We start from the raw sequence: 19,909 nt of genomic DNA on the forward strand, positions 1-19,909 counted from the left end.
CACCTTGCCTCAAGCCCCTTCCAGGGTTGAAATTATCCATGGTTTCACCATTCCATAAGATAGAAAAGTTCACAGAAAAAACACAAGACATAATGAGATCTATCCAATGTTGGTTAAGATTGAATTCTTCAAGAGTGGCTTTCAAAAAAAATCCAAGATATTCTATCATAGGCCTTTTCAAGGTCAATCTTAATAATATGACCACCATGCTTACCTTTTTTTTTTCTTCTAAGAGTATGGATCAGTTCTTGGGTAATGATAATATTGTCATGCGTAGATCGACCAGAAATGAAGCTACTTTGGGTAGGGCCAACAAGATCTTGGAGAAGAGGCCTAATGCGGTTCACTAAAATTTTTGACAAAATCTTATAAGAAACATTACATAGGCTAATAGGGGGAAATTGTTTAATATTCTCAGGAATTGCAGTTTTGGGAATAAGGGCAATAAGAGTTTGATTCACTACAGGGGGTATTGATTTTGATTGGAAGCAATTCTTAATAAAATCACAGACATTGACCCCGATCACATCCCATAATTTATGATAGAAGATAGCTTGAAAACCATCACGCCCAGGGGCTTTGAATGCACTAATGTTCTTGACAGCCTTCCAAATTTCCTCAGTAGAAATGTTTCTCAGCAAAAGATTATTGTCATCATGTAAAATTTTATGAGTGGTAATATTGCACCAATGGTCAAAAGTATTAACAGGCTCAGAATTGAAAAGGGAAGTGAAGTAGTTCTGAATATGATTTTTAACTAATAAGGGGTTGTCAATCTACTCACCATGCTCATCTTTAAGTGCATCAATTCTCAACTTCTTACGTCTAGTAATAGCAGAAGTATGAAAAAACTTAGTGTTTCTCTCACCTTGAGTTATCCAATTGGCTCTAGATTTTTGAAACCAAAGAACTTCCTCTTGAAATAGAGTTTTGTTATATTGAACAATGAAGTCCTTTTCAAGTCGAAAACGGTTATGAGAAAAATAAGAGGAAGAAATTTGAGTTTTTTTAATTCCCTCAATACGAGATAAAAGCCATCTTTTCCTTTTTAAAATGTTACCAAAAACCACCTTATTCCAAGTAAGGGAATTAGAGGCAACAGAAAACAGGTTATCTTGGATAAAAGATGAATGATTCCAAGAAGATTTAACAATATCTTTATAGGTAGGATGCGAAAGCCAAGCTGCTTCAAAACGAAAAGGACAATTAATAGGAGAGAGTTTAGTTATACCTTCAGTATGGACCATAATAGGTGAATGATCCGAATATGTACGAGGAGATTTCAGACTACTTCTTCAGGGAATGCAGTTCTCCATTCAGCATTGCAAAGGGCTCGATCTAGTCTTTCCATAGTATTAACCATGCCCTGCCTGTTGTTGGACCAAGTAAATTTCGGTCCTGAGCAACCAATGTCCATAAGACCACAGCGGTTAACATTATCAAAAAAAATTTTGCATCGGTAGTTCTGGTTATTTTGGGAATAACTTCTTCTTTCAGTTTTCCCAATGATATCATTGAAATCTCCTGCAATAAGCCAAGGCCTAATCATTGAGCTTGAGATGTTTTCTATGTCATTCCAAAGGTTTTGACGAATGTTAGGATTAGGACTGGCATAGACAGCAGCTTGAACCTATTCTTCAAAATTCTCCCGTTTCACAGTAGCTTGAATAAGTTGGGAGTTGGCAATATGTGCACTAACAAAAACTTGGGTAGGATCCCAAATCAGCCATATACCTCCAACTCTCCCAACAGGGTCAACAATGGTGGAGGCAGTATACCCCAACTGGTTGAAAAAGAGACCCATAGAACTAAAAAGGACTTTTGTTTCAAACAGAGCCACAACATTAGGGTGATGTAGTCTAACGATTTCTCTGAAATTTCGCTTGAAGATTTTATTGCCGGCTCCCCGACAGTTCCATAGCATAACATTCATGGATGAACGATTGGGAAAATTAGGTAATGGGTCTGAGCTAGTCAGGCCAATATAATCATGCACAATCTTTTCGGATAGCTCTGATGGCCTTAGGGCTGCCATCTGTGTTGCTTGCAGTGGTCTTCCACCCACGCTCTCCCACTTGGATGCGATGTTCAGCCTTATCTCTTCGATCCACCATTCTACGTTTACTAGGTGAATGGCTTCGCTCTCTGGTTCGAGGTATGATCCCACCGAGCTGTGTCTCATCCAAGTAGTTTGAGCTATGGGTGTCTCTGGATCCTCGGTGGTGCTGGAGGTGCTCATTGTTCCTATCAGGTGGCCTCTGCTTTACCTCAAGACTAACGGAGAAGGGTTGAGGATTTGTATTGGAGGGTGAGAGAGAGATGAAATCAGGAGCCTGGGCTGGGGCAGGGTTGAAAGGTGATAGAGAAGGGTTGGGTGGATAAGCATCTGCCATCATAATAGTAGATTCGTCACCAGTAGCTTTCACTAGGCTAGGGATGGGGCTAGCTGCAGTATGCTCAGGTCTAGCTTGTGCTGCAACAGTTGTGGTCTTGTCTTTATTGAGTTGTCTTCCATCATGTTGTCTTTCAGAAGGGATTCTCTGTGTTACATTAGGATTACCTATCTCACTAAGTGATTCTTTTCCATATTAGGGCCCATTGGGTTTTTATGCTTGGCTCAAGCTGTAGTTCCTTCCCTATTTCCATTCTTAGCAAGAGGCCCAAACTTATTAGTAGATCTTCTCGCACTAGCAGTGTTAGGTCCAGGCTGCCTACCAGTGAGATTGGGTCTATTGTTCCTCATGTTCACTAACATCCAAGGCCCAAACTCTTTAGATTGATCTGAGCCCGAGGCAATTTGTTTCCCTGAGGAGCTAGCTGTTGGAGTTGGATTGGATCCACCATCATGACCGTTGGCTATGACTTCTGCATTCACTTTCACCGGCTCCAGCACCGGTTTACTGCGACAGTATTCTTTCCGGTGTCCAACTCTGCCACCCTGAAAGAAAAAATAATGTAAATGCTCATATTCCACTATATATGTATATTTACCTATAGCAAATCTTGAAATTAATGGTTTGGTGAGATCCACTTCCACACATACACGGGCATATCTTCCTCGAGCAGACATAGCAGTATTTTGATCAATCTTGAGAGGTTTTCCAATGGCTTTAGCTATGTGGAAGAGTACTTTCTCGTTATAGTGTTCAATGGGAAGTTGTGGAAATCGGACCCATAAAGTCGTGGCCACTTCTCCCGCCTCAGATGGTTTGAAGTCAGGCTCTCATCTTCTGACCGTTAAATAGTGGTCCATTATGATCCAAGGACCTTCTGTGTACACTCTGCTACAATCAGATCGCATTTCAAATTTGATTAAGAAGAATCCCAGGCCCAGATAAATTGTTTCAAAATCCCCTTGTAACCCCAAACCTTATTGAGTTTGGAGACTAGAAATTTATACCCTAGCATTTTCTCAAGCAATCTGACTATCAGGCAATCCTTCCATGGCTTGCGAATGTGCTTAATAAGACGCGAGGGAAGTTTGATTTTAGGGATATGAGGCCCTAGACCAGCAGTCTGAGAAGGATCAACTTCCTCCATATCCTCGTTATCCTCCTTATCAGTGAGAAGGTCATCATCCGACAGCCTCTCCAAATCGATGTCAAAAGCTTTCTCATTGGTCTTTGAGGAAGTGAGAACTTGTTTGAAAGACTTCTTGGGTTGTTCCTCTATCTTATTTTGAGTCGAGTCATTCATACCTTGATCGACTGAAACTTGATTCCCTGTTGCAGCTTCGATCGAGTCATTCATAACTTGATCCACAGTGCTTTTGGACAAATTTTTGATCTTCTTGGTGCTTCGCACCAGATAATCTTTTTCTTCTAGCGATCGGTCTGTTTGGTTGTCGATTGGATGTGCAATAGCTGAGGTTGGAGCAGAGGCTTCGAGCATTTTGTCACTGCCTAATGCATAAGCCTAGTATCACTTTGGAAGTTTATCTGGGCCAAAATCTTAATGTTATATGGACCATAACCATTTTGGAGTGGATCATAAGATTTTGCCTCAGTCCAAACTATGTGTTATACTGTGTTTGGTTCACTGAAATGAAAGTACAATAGAATGGAATGGTTATTCATAGGTAGTGTTTAGTTCAATGAAATGGAATGATCATTTTATCAAAATATTCATTCTCATATTTGGTTAGACTAAATATATATATATATATATATTAATTTTATCAAAGACTAAAAAATAATAAATAAATAAATAATGACATGCATTACAAATGGAATCATCTTTCACCATTTTCAAGGAATGGTCATTCCATAGGAAAGCTTAAGGAATCATCATTCTATCTCATTCCAATGAATCAAATAGAGCATTAGTGATCAAATCCATTCTCAAGGCCAGAAGGAGAAAGTTGTTTCTGAATACAGGGCTATGAGTAATGTAAACACAACAAAGAAGAAATTGAGCAAGGAGGGCGAACAAGTGATGAGGATTGTGGCCGTATCTCCGGTGTGGTTAAGGATCCGATGAGGAGTAGATGAATTTACCTAAATGATGCTCAAGCAGTGATGGAAATGGGAAAATTACTTGGTATTGATTTTAAAGGCAAGGAAGATGAAGCTATTAATAAAATTGTGGAGCTTGAGGAAAATATGATATTCAGGGAAAATTATTAGATACTTTTAGAGTACCATGTCCATACTTCTTCACCAATTATTATTCACTATGCCAATCATATTTCTCAATCATTCAACACAAAATTATAATACTTTACTTTCTTCATCAATTATAATATTGTAAAACAACATGTGACTGTACGCCGAAAATATCCAACAATATTAGGCGTGTCGCACAACCTAGTGTTGTGGTATAGTGTTTTGGGTAGTGCCTTAGGGTATAAGTGGTTTGTTGTGGGAGATAGTGTAAGCTGCTGTTGGACAAAATGTTCTGGGAGATTCAAGCATTTGGTGTTGTGTAGTTAAGATCTATTTAGTTTTTTTTTTTTTTTTCTTACTTGTATTTCGTTCTTATTTTTTGGTTTTTGTTCTTTTAATTTTAAAACTCGTGAAGCCGATGGGTTGGTTATGTGAATACGAGCAATAGTAGTAGAAAGGGAGTTTGCAGTATTTGAATTTCTCTGTACATTTCATTTGCGGATAAAAAAAATAAAAAATAAATAAAAAAACTACCCAAGTCTTATTGTATCACTAGAATTGATTTTATCTATCACACAACAATGATGTATGCGGTTTGTTTTATTTTAAAAAGTTTTACACTAATACAAATCAAACTAATTGAAATAAAATTGGAAGATAAGTCATTAATAGCATGTTTTGTAATAAAAATTATGAAGGAAAATATTTATAAAACAACTTTCACAAAACCAAGAAAACCAAAATGTTTAATTCAGTGCAAAACTTCACTCAACCCTGACTGAACCAAACTACTTACACTCCTATCACACAATATGATACTACTTACACTATAACAAATTACACTTTTGGCGACTAAATTTTTAGTTGCCAAAAGTCATTTTTTTAGTCACCAAAGATTTTTACCTACTAAAATTTTTGGTGTCTCATTTGATCATTGACAAATTGTCGACAAAAGAATTGGCGACTAATTTTTTTTAGTCGCTGAAAGTCGCCAATTGGTGACTAAAAATTTAGTCGCCCAAAAGAAAATATTTTTCATCTTCGACTTTTTAGCTACTAATTTTTTAGTCGCTAAAATTATGGTGCTCCTTTTTAGCTACTAATATTTTAGTCGCCAAAAACTTTAATTTTTTTTTAACTACAAACTGTTTAGTCACCAGCAAGTTCCACTTTTTTTTTTTGCTACTAAATATTTAGTCGCCAAAAGTTCTATTTATTAATTTTTTAAAAATACACAAATTGAATATTTTTCATTAATTTTTAAATTACATGCATTCCATTATCAATTATCAATGCAACCTATAACATTTACATAGACAAAATAATAAATCTATCAATTATAATCTAAATCTGTTATCAATAACACCTATTTCATTATCAACTATCAAAAAACTTTAACTTATATCATATACCAAATATCGTATAAATCCATACCAATAAAGTATAATCCATCTAAATTAAATATTACATCCAAAAACACTGTATTACCAAAACAGAGGATTATAAAAAAATAAATGTCGTCCATATACTGAACAAATGCTCTTCGTACAAAAAAATAAATATCCACAATAGCCCACGCAAAAGCAATCTGTAAAAAAAATAAAATAAAATAACCATTAGCACTTATTTAATAAAATTGACATTTCAAATTATAACAATTATAAAATTTATAATTCTAACTTTCTAACAAAACTATAAGGCTTACGATATCTTCTCCAAACCATATGGAGGTCAATGTAATTTAACCTAAAATGTATATCATTCATTTTTTAATCTCCTAATAACATAGTATTAATCTGGCCCCTTAACATAAAAATCATGGCTCCAACCCTGACCACGATAATTTGTTTCAATGAGAATTGTTCTTCTGATGCCATTACATTAGCCAAAAACATTTTCTTGAATCTGAATTTCTTCATTTGTAGATTTGATGCGTAACGCCCCCAAAATAATACAATAAACTTATCTATCATGCGGAAGAATATAATAGAAACACAATACTTTCATTCATTAAAGTTTACTGTTTAACAACTAGTTAAATGCCATGTAGGCTTACATCTCCCCAAGTCATTGCTTGGTCACACAAAGTGAGTATCGCTCATTACATCTTAAGCCCTTGACTTTACAAATAACAAAACATACACACAACAAGACATAATTAAGAAGCTCTTGCTTCCCGAAAATCCATCCACGCTATTGCCTTGGAGGAAACATCTCACCTACACCTGAAAATGATGCTCCCATATATGGTGAGCCACAGCCTACACTACAAAAAAAAGTGACTTTTAACTACTAAAATATTGGTCGCTAATTGTCTGTTTTTTGGTCGCCAAAGCCATTCTGCGACAAAAAATTTTGGTCGCCACATTTGTCGCCAAAAACCTGTCAGGAAAGGTTTTAGAGGGTTTTGCCGACCAAAAAACCTTTGGTCGGCCAAAAGCAGGTCTTTAGCGACCAAAACTTTGGTCACCAATAATCAATTATATTTCTTTAAAATCATACATTCACCGACCAATGTTTTAGTCGCCAATAGTTAAAGAATCGCCGGCCAAAATCTTTAGTTGCCAAAAGCTACCAAACGGCTACCAACATTTTTAGTTGCCAAAAGCTTCATCCGTTAAAAAAAATAATTCATTGTTAAGCTTTGCATTCGCCCTTATGAAGACTCGAACCACCAAAAATAATTCATTGTTAAGCTTTGCATTCGCCAAAAACCTGTCGGGAAAGGTTTTGGAGGTTTGCCGACCAAAAAACCTTTGGTTGGCAAAAAGCAAGTCTTTAGCGACCAAAACTTTGGTCGCCAATAGTCAATTATATTTCTTTAAAAACATACATTCACCGACCAATGTTTTAGTCGCCAATAGTCAAAGAATCGCCGGCCAAAATCTTTAGTTGCCAAAAGCTACCAAACGGCTACCAACATTTTTAGTTGCCAAAAGCTTCATCCGTGAAAAAAAATAATTCATTTTTAAGCTTTGCATTCGCCCTTATGAAGACTCGAACCACCAACCTCCCACACCATAAACCTTATGCACCACACACTTCCCACTACACCTCTATAACATCACATGATTATATATGTAATATATATTATTTATATAATACATAGACCCGTATTAATATAAAAGTATATGTATAAAAATAATTATTTTTATTGACAAAATTTATGTAAAAATAAATTATTTAGTAGCAAAATAAAAATAAAAATTTAACTTTTAGCGACCAAAATAATTTTGGTCGCCGAAGAGACTTTCGAGCTAAAAATGACCACTTTTCGTTACTAAACATATTTGTAGTCGCCAATGGTAGAATTTTTGGCTACTAAATTTTTTTAGTAGCCAAAAAACTTACTTTTGGCTACTAAAAAATGTTTTAGTCGGTAAAACCCACATAATTGGCGACCAAACTTATAATTAGTCACCAATTGTAGACTTTTTGGCTACTATTTTTTTTTTGGTCTGCAAAAACTGTACTTTTGGCTACTAAAAATGTTTTAGTCGGTAAAACCCACATAATTGGCGACCAAAATTATAATTACTCACCAATTGTTGACTTTTTGGCTAATAAATTTTTTTAGTCAGCAAAAACTATACTTTTGGCTACTAAAAATGTTTTAGTCGGTAAAACCCATATAATTGGCGACCAATCTTATTTTCAATCGTCAATTGTAGACTTTTGGCTACTAAATTTTTTTAGTCGCCAAAAGGCTTCATAATTGGCTACTAATACTTTTTTAGTTGCTGAAAGCTACACTTTCAGGGACCAAATTCTTTTTAGTCGGGAAATTTGGTCGGGAAATGTGTTTTTTCTTGTAGTGTTAGTAGAAATGGTCAAACACAATATATGAGGTTTAGAAAAGATATAAACACCATGTGCATAAACAATGCCGATATTAAAACATTCATAAGGCCTGCATATCCATATGCTACTAAGACCAAACCTTAATCCATTTTCTTTCAATTCTTTTCCACTTTATATAGCTACTCAATTCATGAGCTAAATTTATTATCTTTCACCAACCAAACTGAGACTACAACTCAATGGTTTTCCAATTATACCAAACATACATAAACCCTTCAAACCTGTCATTTTACGAATATTTCGTCTGAAGGAATCGACACCCATTTATATATGAGATTTCGAGTCTTTCACCCAGGACACTCTGGCCAACTTGCTTTAAATGGAGTCCATCTACATGTGCAATGTATTTATAAACAAAATTACATATGGAGTACATCCCCTTTCTTCTCCCAACAAATATACATATACAATGTATTTATAAACAAAATTACATACGGAGTACATCCCCTTTCTTCTCCCAACAAATATACATATACAATGTATTTATATCATGGTCATATTCAATGACAACCAACAATGGATCAGCATTAAATCGCCTAATCCTCATACAATTTCTACAACAATCATAGATATCCTCCACCGATAGCCCAATACATTTATCTCTAAACAAATATTAAATCTCAAGATAAACAGTTTATTCAAAACTTCCAAAGGTATGAGATAATACATATCCCACTTCACCTCCTATATCAATAACCATCCAATTTAACATATTCAATGTTTATTTCAATTATTTATACAAAATAATAATTTAATCAAATTATGGCAAAAATTCCCCTTTTTCCAATATCAATCCAAACACCAAAATCAACTATTTTGGCACGACAAAATCTTATATTCAAACCCCATACCCATTTATCTCATATTCATCAAAAACTATTCTTTTCATTTCACTTCCAAATCTTAGATTTGTCCAAATCACAACCAAATCTCATCATCTATACACAATAGCAAATAACTAAGATAAAAACTATATTAGAATGTAGAAAATCCCTACCTCAAGTGTAGAAGACGAGCAAGCAAGATTGGAACTCCAAAGATGACGAAACCAACTCTTACTTGGATCAACACGAAGCCCTTGAATCCCTCTACCTTATTCTCAAAGACACTAGGTGAGGAACTCCTTGGATCTAAATGAAATCTTAGAGAGAAGGAGTAGTTTAGAGAGAGAGACTCAAGACTTGGATATTTGGAGAGTCTTAGAGAGAAAGAAGGCTGAAAAGTGATTCAAAATATCAGATTCCCAAACTGATATAAACAGGCTCGCTCGAGCGAAAGCGTTGTGGAGCAAGCGACTAGACACAACAAGTCGCCTCGCTTGAGTGAAGAACCCTTTTCAAAAAAAATACTGGGAGTTCACAAAGCTCGCTCGAGCGCAGGAAGCCTCGCTCGAGCGAAGAATCAAATTTTTGGACAACAAAAGTTTGAACAACTTGCAACTAACCTGTTCCAAACACTTCCAAGACTTCCCAAAACTCAAATTCAAAGAGTGAAAGGAAGAAAAGACATGGATAGTATTAACAAACCATGAAACCCGAGTCCGAAACGCCACAAATAACGAGTCAAAACTGGAATCGCTGCAACCTTCCCTTCTTAAAGAATTTCGTCACCAAAATTACAAATTAAGTTCAAAACTATACGTAGGTCACTTACAACAATGTTATTTCCACAAGTTCAACACTGTGACCCATTCTTCGGTCATTCATTTTCATCAACTCGATTCACAAGTCCCATATTAAAATACATTTTACAATTTCCCAAAACATTTACAATGTCTAATCAAAGTCCAAATTTTCAAAAATTTTACATAGCATTTACAATGCTTCCAAAAGTGTTACAACACCCATAATATTCCATATTCTCAAAACATATGCAATGTTTATATTAAACCAATGTTTTTTCCAAACAACCATAACATATACAATGCTTATACTTTTCATTAACATAATCAAAATCCCAATACATGCTCATGCATCAACAAACAAATCTAGATATTTCTCTCGGACTCCCAATTCACGTTCCCATGTCGCTTCCTCGACTCCATGATGTTTCCACAATACCTTTACCAAGGGAATTGTCTTGCCTCGCAAGACTTGGTCCCGTCTATGTAAGATTCTCACCAGTCTCTCCTTATACGAGGCATCCACATCTACCTCTAAGTTGGTCCAATCCAACATGTGCGATGGATCCGGCTCATATTTCCGAAGCATACAAATATGAAACACGTCATGTAGCCCAAAAAGTTATGGCGGTAACGCCAAACAGTAAGCAACCTCCCCAATCTACTCAAGGATCTCAAATGGCCAATAAATCGAAGGGACAACTTCCCACTCTTCCTAAACCTCATCAAACCCCGTCTAGATGATTTCTTTAAAAAGACATGATCTCCTACTTCAAAAGGCAAAGGTCTCCTCCTACAGTCGACATAACTTTTCTAGCGACTCTGAGCCGTAGCTAGCCTCTTACGGATAAGTATCACTTTCTCCGTTGTTTCCTAAACCAACTCTGGGCCTAACAAAGGTGCATCACCCACCTCGGCCCAACATACAGAAGATCTGCACGGTCGACCATACAAGGCCTCAAACGGTGCCATGCCAATACTCGATTGGAAACTATTATTATAGGAAAACTCCACTAAGGGCAAATGCCTCTCTCATGAACCCGTAAAGTCAAGGACACAGCCTTAAAACATATCCTCAAGGATCTGAATAGTACGCTCGGACTGCCCGTCAGTCTGAGGATGATACGCAGTACTAAAGGTCAATTTAGTGCCTAAGACACTTTGCAAACTCTGCCACAACCGAGCAGTGAAACGAGAATCTCGATCCGAAACAATTGTCACAAGAACCCTGTGCAACCTCACTATGTCCCTAATGTACAAATCGGCAAGATAATCTACCAAATCACTTACGCGCATAGGAATAAAATGCGTCAACTTAGTCAATCGGTCAACGACCACCCAAATGGCATCACTACCCCATTGAGTCCTCGGAAGGCCCACAATGAAGTCCATCGTAACATGTTCCCACTTCCACTCAGTTATAGGCAAAGGTTGTAACAAACCTGCTGGCCTCTGATGCTCGGCCTTCACTTGTTGACAAGTAAGGCACTTCGATACAAACACAGCTACCTTCTTTTTCATACCTCTCCACCAAAATTGGTGACTAAGATTATGATACAACTCTGTGGCTCCCGAATGCACCGCAAGGTGCGAATGGTGAAATTCTCAAAATACTTCTTCTCAGCAACCCTCCGGCACAAACAAACGGTCACAGTATCTCACACTCTGGTTGAGATACACAGTCAAACCTCTTTCTACCTTCCCATTGGAAATCTTCTCTCGGAAGGATTCTACCTCAAGGTCACCCCTCTGCGCTTCTAATACTCGGTTCACGAGTGTAGGTTATGCAACTACTGAAAACAAAGCTGCAGATTCAATAGACTCTCCCAGATTCAAATTAAACTCACTAAAAGTACCCAATTGTAGACACCCCATTTTTGACCGACCTCAAGACTCAGGCATTATTGATTGAGCGCTTAGTGATTATGCATGTTATGCTCGTTTTGAGTTTCCGGAGTCTCTACTGAGTGCCTTGCCTCCGGGCCTCTGAACTCTTTGTGCTTTGGCTCGGTTTGCAGACCGAACCTTGTTTTCTCTTCCCTAGAGGGGAAAGGGGTTTGTAGACCATCCTATTGTGGTTGTACATCACTTTTTGTGGTCATAGGCCACTTTTCTCATTTGGAGACTAGTTTTCGATTTTCAGAGTCTTCGGCCGCGTGCCTTGTCTCGGGACCGCTTAACGTTCTCCGTTTGGCGTGATTTTCGAACCACACCTTGTTGCCTCTGCCTTGAGGGACACTGTGGTCCAGGAGCCCACTTTTGTGGTCGTAGACCACTTTTGATGCCCGTAGACTAGTTTTCGAGGCTTTCGGCCGCGCGCCTTACCTCCCGAACTTTCGTCTTGTATCCGTTTTGGTTTGTTTTTGGTACAAACCTTGTTTTCCTTGTTTGGAAAGTGGTACAAGGGTGGGAGACCATCTTTTCCCTTTGGAGACCACATTCCTCCCTGCCAACCAGTTTTCTGGTCGCCCAACTTGTTTTCTTGGTCTTTGGGCCACCTTTTCTGGTTGGCCACCACACCACTGCATTGTTTTCATGCTCTAGACCTTCTCCCACCATGGCCGACCACTTCAATTGGTCGGCTGCTTTTTGTCACATTTTTGGAGCTATTTTCTTTCAACTGGTACAGCTGGAAGACACTAGAACCATCCTTCATACACGTGTATGGAGGGATGGCCTTGGACCCTTAGCTTCCGCAAGAAGCTTTGCTTTTGTTCTCTATAAGAGGGAGGCTCCCCCTCCCTCCTCTAGGTTCAGAAAAAAGAGGCTTGAGAGTTATACATACATACTTGTATCTATCCTGCTCTTCTTCTTCATTTTGTGCCTTAAAAGTGTAGTTTTACCACACTTTAACACAAATACACACTCAAACACCATCCTTTTGTTGCTGAGGCTTCTTGAGGTTATTTCTGGTGCTTTTGTTGCTGGAGTTGTAGCTTTAAAGAGGGTCTTCAACGGTGAGCTTCTAACCTTTTAAACCCCCATTTTTGCTTAAGCTTTTGGACCCATTTGCATGCTGTTTTAAGCTTAACTTTCTACTAGCAAAAGTTCTATTTTTGCATGCTTAAAATGTTTGTTTAAGGTCACTTTTTCGTTGGGGGTGGTCTACCTCCTCTTAGGCCTTGTTTTAAGCCATTCCTTTTGGCTCTTGTGCTATCCTTTGCATGACCTTTCTACCACTGAAATCCTGAGGATTTTCAGAGGTGAAAAGGTGGTTTTGGGGCCCCAAATAGGAGAGGGTCATCCCCTCTTCTTGTGTCTTGTATACTTGCTATATATGCCTCATGTTTGAGCATATTTATTAAGCTTGTGTTGGCTTACTCTTAGCATGTATTTGGGGTTGTTTTGAGATGGCATGCCACTATTTTTGGTTGTCTTGATCATCCCTTGCATGCATAATACACTTGTTGTGTAAATTTCACAAACTAGTCTTGTATGCTTCATGAAGTAGCATGTCATTCTAGCTTGATTTGAGTCTATTTCATCATGTTCTTGGTGTTGTTTTGTCATGTCATACCTCTGTTCGGGTTTGGTTTGATGGCCCCATGCATGCTCCATGCACTTGTAGGGCATTTACATGCCTAATCTGTATCATGCTTTAACATGTCATTCTAACATGCTTTTGGCTTAACTTCAAGAAGCTTTTGTCCATGTTTTAGCATGCTTAAGCTCTGATTTTTGTTGTTTTGGTCATGCATGCCATGCTTTGTATAGCTATAGTGCATTCTAGCTTGTTGGCTTTGTGTATCAAGTCCACTAGCATGCATTGCTTGGCCCATTTGAATGATTTGGCATCATTTGTTATGTGATTTCAGTCCATGTAGTGTGGTCATGCATTCACATTTGTCACTTATTCAATGCGTTGGAGGGTTGGTCCTTTTATGCCTTAAACATAAGTCATTGTGTATGCCTTCATGCCTAAGCTTGCGAGCTATCATTTCAATGTGTTTTTGGGGTTATACTGCCATGATATAACTCTGATTTTTTTTTGGTTAAGCCATCCCATGCTTGGTCTTAATAGGTGTAGTGTAATCCTTCTTGTTGGCCTTAGATGCTTGTTGTTTTGACCCTTCATGCTAGCATGTTTTGGCTTCCTTTCATGCATGTTTTAGACTCATCTTGACATGTTCTAGGACTTTTTTGGGTTGCCTTAGCCATATGCTTCATGTTTTGTATAGCTATAGTGCAAGTGCTCTTGTTAGCTTCAAGCTTTAGGCTTCATAACATGCTTCATTTGTATCATGTACTTGATTTGGCATCATTTTCCATGACATTTCAGAGCACATAACATTGCCATGCTCCCACTTCTTTCACTCTTTAAGTGCCTTTGATTGTTGTGCATTGTTGCCGCTTTTATGGATTAGTGTGCATGCATGCATGCCTAGGCCTTTGAGGTTTCATCTTAGCATGTTTTGGCCTTTGTTTAGACCTACTTGAGCTCTGTTTGTGGCTGGTTCATGCATTTGTGCCATGTATTACATGCTCCCTTTGTAGTCCTATTTACTAGCTTCATGCTTTAAGGACCTTTACATGCTATACTTGTGTTGATTGAATGATTTGGCATCATTTCTTACCTTATTTCAGTGCACTTAGTGTTGTTATACTTCCACATTTGTCACTCCTTGAGCACTCTTGAGAGTTGTGCTCTTAGGTCTCTTTGGTGGGCCATTGCATTGTGCATGCTTGTATGTGTTTTTGGTGCCTTAATTTCATCACCAATGGCCACTGATTTGGGCATGACTGAGGACTACCCCCTTTTAGTTTAAGTCCATTTAGCATGTTTATTTATATGTTGTTTGCATGCTTATTTTGCCTTGCATTGAGTATGCATATCCCTATCATTGCTAAGTTGCCCTTGTTGTATTGCATTGTGCATGCATGCATTAGAATTGTTCACATGTCATTAGCTTTGTTAAGTTGATCATGTCACATTGCATTGAGTATGCCATGTTGTTGTTTGCATTGTGTATGCCATGTAGTTGCATCGCATATTTGCATACTTAAGTTGCATTGCATGTTTGCATGTTACTTGTTGCATTTTGTTTGGATTAAGTGTTAATCCAAGCACGAGGAATGAGGGACGTTTCATACTTAAAGTGATGAAACGTGCCTCAATTCTCAGTCGCCGATCCTCTTGATCCGACATGATAGAGGTCAAGGCTTTATGTGTTTATTTGTCCATTCATTTTACATTGAATTGTGCAATTTGGCTTCTCGACCATCTTGCATCGAGATGCGTGATTGGTGGCCCGAGGGTCGAGAACCACACTCCCTTGAGCTTATGAAATGATAGGGAGGGTGGTTGTGCACACATACATTGCATATACATTGCCATGCCCTTTCTTACTCTCTGTTGCAGCAAAGTGAAGTCTGGCAGCAAAAATTGGTCGGCCGACCAGTAATACTAGCTGGTCGACCACTTTTTCTAGTTTTCAGCACCAAAAAGTGGTCGGCGGGTGGTCACCAATGCCAACAACTGGTCGGCAGCCCTCCCATAGGTCCCCATGGTGGAGTTTCAGCTTTCTGGAGCTTGGTGCAGTGTTCTGAAAACAATTGCAAACAAAGGCAAATTAGGGCATCGTGACGGATTTCCGAACGAGGCGACCGGACATGCATGCATTCTTCTCCCTCTGAAGCTCCTGCTTTACTGCTTTACTTAGCTAATTTGCTTAGCTAGTTTATGCTTTGGTTTTGTACCTTAATAGTTAATGCATTTAGCTATTTCAATTTGTTTTGTAATAATTAGTTAACTAGGATTAGTTAGCTAGTTCTATTTTGTAATAATTAGTTTAATTAGCTTAGATTAGCTAGTTAGCTTCTTATTCGGTCCCTCCTGCGAGAGGGCGTATTGTTCTAATAAACGTGCGTGTGTGTGATGCATGTTTTCCAACCTCCACTTCTTTCTTCCTTTTACTTAACCACTTACGATGGTTAGTTTTAGGGCATATTCTGTTTAGTATACCTTATGTTTCGCATGTGTGCATTCATTCATCTGTTTTGCATGCACCGGGCTCGGCGCATCATACCAACTGCATTGTATTTTCAATACATTTACTTGAATACGTGTTCAACAGTATGCTATCAAGTTGCATTTCACATGACATCTTAGAATAGTCGAGCCTATTTTAACTGGATTTTTGCATGTGTTGCATTAGCCATCTTAACATGAACTAGGATCATGCATTATTTCTAACTAGTTCCCTGTTTTGGCTCTGAGTACACTGTGAGTGTTTACGCTTTAGCATACTGCATGTGTGTTAATGTTGCCATGAAAGCATGCTTGCCATAAGGCTAACTGCTTATTTGATATAACTGCCTGAATGCCTATGGGTGAAGGTTGGATTACTTGAATTGAAACAATTCATTGAAATCCGTGATTTAGCCTACTTGCAAGTAGCAAACTTTAAAACGTTTTCAAATAAACGAACATGCAATGTTTTGTTCCAACTTAGGCGATCTAGTCTATACTTGTATGCTGTGCGCATCACATAGTAATTATAGGTTAATAGCCAGAATAGGAACACACGTATTTTCAAAAACAAAATATCATGTTAGTAAAGGCCGATCTTTGATCGGGCGAGCGGGGGTGCTTATTGCATGACCTTCCCCTCTCGTACCCTAGTTCTCGAGCCGAGGCAACTTTGGTGATGACGAACATGTGGCCTTTGACACAATTCAGGGTTTCCTAAATTTTCCCAAAACAAAATATTTAGGTGGCGACTCTGTATCTGGCAAAGCAGTCCACGTATGGCACTTCTTTATAAAAATCAGTTTTCCAAAATGATTTTCCGGATTTGGACTCTTTGGTGATTTATCAATCTTGCATTGCACTTTGCAGGATTAGATTCAGAACCGTGACATTGAGTCTGAACTGTAGTAGCTAAGAGAACAAAACGGGATTTCGCGCCCCATTCGCGCGCGAAGCCCGGGGAGTTCTCGGGGGCGGTCTATTGTTTCTAGCGACTCTGCTAAGGACTCAGAGAACTTGACTCGAACTTATGATATCTTTTTTTGTTTACACCTATGTGTTTCTTTGCATTGCATTTGCATTGGTGTGCCTAGGACACTGTGTTTGCCGTATGCTATTCCTAAACGGTTTGTTGAAGGCTCGCTTGGAAAAGCGTGCCATAAGGCTGACCTGTTGCGGGCTCTGCCACGATGAGAACACAAACCTCAATTTTTACCGAGGCACCCTTTTTAACCATTCGACTTAGTGCATATCGAAATCCATAGTGACTATTCCAAACTAGGACAGGTTGCTTATCCGGTTGTAGGTTGTTTGAAACCGCTGTGTGCGTAGTGAAACCCTAGCTCCTGACAAGATAGGACAAGGAAATCCTACCCCATCATAGGGGTGTTTTGGCTCTTATTTACATGCTATGTGCTTTTAGAGTGTGTCTCTACAGGAATGCACGTATCAGTTTGCAAGTCTAGGTATCAAGCCTGCGGGCATCAGTTTTGGGAGAATCAGTTTTACCTGAGGGTATCAGTTTTTGGGCAGCAATTTGGGCACAGTAAACAATGTTTGAGAACAATATGTTCGGCTTACAAGTGCCAACTGTGTGTTGTCTTTAATTTATTCAGCTCATAACATAGCACACTGCACTTTTTGGTTGTTTATTTCCTTATTATGCTTTATTTATCTTTTTGCAAGGTAGTTTAGCACAATTGCATCCGACCAGGCAGATATTCCCCAAGCACTCTGGGTTAGAGGTCGAAGACTTAATCGATCTGAGGAGCTGATAGACGAACAACCAGTGTTCCATTCCTTACCCCCTGTTACTAGACAAAGGTCAGTAAGGCGCAGTGTATCGGTACAGCGGTTGCCAGATCAGTGGTCCTTCCCACCAGTGAGTAGTCAGACTGAGGTTTCTGAGTCTACCACAGAAACAAATATACCGGTTATTCAGCTAGATCAGCACAATATGGCAGGTATGGAAGAGATGATGCGTAAGCTCCAAGAAAGTATGCAAGCCATGCAACAGGATGCTGCCCGTCAGGCAGGAGTGGCTACACGTCTAGCAGAGGTAATGGTCCAACAGGCAGAGTTAATCGCCAGGCTATAGCAGCAAACCGGAGCATCTGCTTCGCACCCAGCTCCTCCCCCACCAAGGGTTCCGACACCCAGGGAGACTGTCACCGTCCAGGAAAATACGGACGTACCAACGGGGCCAACTCCGCCCCCAATCCTATCCCAGCTGTCCAAAGCAACCACCAACCTAGTGGATTCACCATTTGAGTTCGAGGTGGATCCAATGGCACTGAAAGTGAGCAAGTTAGAAAAGCTCTTCAAGAAGTCTCAAGGTGTGAAATCCATTCCAGATATAGAGGATGGATATACCGACTTGACCATGACGCTGCCAGACCAGTTTAAGATGTCGCACATAGACCACTTTTATGGGTTTGGGGATCCTATGGTGCACCTGCGGTTGTTGTTGGATGTCCTACGGCCAATGGGCCTCTGTAGATTGCAGACGTTTTCCTTGTTTGGCCAGACCCTGTCGGGTGTAGCGGCTATTTGGTATGCAAAATTAGAGGACTCTGTTAAGAGAAGTTAGGAGGAGATGGCTGAAGCCTTCATAGTTCAATACTCCTACAACACACAGATCGAGATCACAACTCGTGATCTTGAGACAACCAGGCAGGAGCCAAAGGAGAGCTTCTTTGACTTCATAACCTGTTGGAGGGCTAAAGCCTCGATGATGACCATCAGGCTTGTTGACAAAAATCAGATACGGATGGTTGTACGCAACCTCCAGCCCAAGCTTATACAAAAGATGATCGTCCTCCCCCTTCCTACCTTTGCGGATCTACATGAGATTGGGGTGCAAATTGAGGACGCCATGAAGCAAGGCCTCATTGATCATGAGAGAGAGTAGCCCAGGAGGGCATTCAAACGCAGTACAAATGCAAGCACGAGTGGTGCTGCAGCTACCAGATCTTCCGATGTGGGCATGGTCACCACCACCACCCCAAAAACCCTTACAGCTACCCCATTAACCGGTGCGTCTGGAAGTAGCTCGCAAACAGCCAGATATGCACCCCGAGGCCAAAGAACCTTCACTCCACTATACATGCCCCTGTCCAAGCCTTTGGGGGTTTTAATCAAGAAAGGGCACTTGAAGCCCCTAGAGTCGCGGCCATTGCCAGATAAACTTCCTCCCTCCCATAACCCAACTAAATACTATATGGTCACGACACTGACCAGTGCTTCAGACTACGTCACAAGATCTAAGATCTCGTTGACAATAAGGTGATCGCACCTCCGGAAAAACCAAACGTCACAACCAACCCTCTCCCACCACATAACCAAGCTTCACCTCCCAAACGCATTAACCTGATCCAAACTGGGGTTGTGTCATACGACCCTAGTATATATATCACACCCTCTCACCTACCTAAGCCGAAGGTGTTCATTCCAGAAAGCACGGATTTGTGCATGTTGAGCACCTCTCTAATCCAACCCGAACCTGTGGTGGTGACTATCAAAGATAGAATCGGGATGATTGTGGGAGCAGATGGAAATGATGATTCAGAGCTTGAGGGGTCTGCGAGCGTTGAATACAACCCGAGTGGTTACATCACATCAACGAGCCAGATTAAGCCAAGGATAGAATTGCCAGTAGGGGCAGAGATCAGTGTAGTACGGGAGGATGGACCTAATCAAAGGCTAGATGACTTAGTGGAGCTGGAAGAGGACATAGCCAACCTTCAATTCTTCAATGAACAAAACTCAAGGGACGTGACTGTCAACTGGTTTGATTTAGATGGGTCGGCGGAAGCTACCGGGTGGCTCAGTGACGAGTCGGATGCTATTGAAGAA

General features: G+C 39.5%; 1 protein-coding gene across 1 annotated transcript; it reads right to left on the minus strand.

Annotated features, from left to right (window-relative positions):
* Positions 1 to 1,282: 1,282 nt before the first annotated feature.
* On the minus strand, positions 1,283 to 1,933 carry LOC145799261 (uncharacterized). The gene is made up of 2 exons (XM_082888806.1): positions 1,700 to 1,933; positions 1,283 to 1,630 (listed from the first exon to the last, which is right to left on the minus strand). The coding sequence occupies exons 1-2, from the start codon at positions 1,931 to 1,933 to the stop codon at positions 1,283 to 1,285; spliced, it is 582 nt and encodes a 193-aa protein (XP_082744932.1).
* Between the last annotated feature and the right edge of the window lie 17,976 nt (positions 1,934 to 19,909).

Source organism: Camellia sinensis, chromosome 9 (genome assembly GCF_055761805.1).
Source record: "Camellia sinensis isolate YWXY chromosome 9, ASM5576180v1, whole genome shotgun sequence".
In the NCBI taxonomy this organism is placed as follows: domain Eukaryota; kingdom Viridiplantae; phylum Streptophyta; class Magnoliopsida; order Ericales; family Theaceae; genus Camellia; species Camellia sinensis.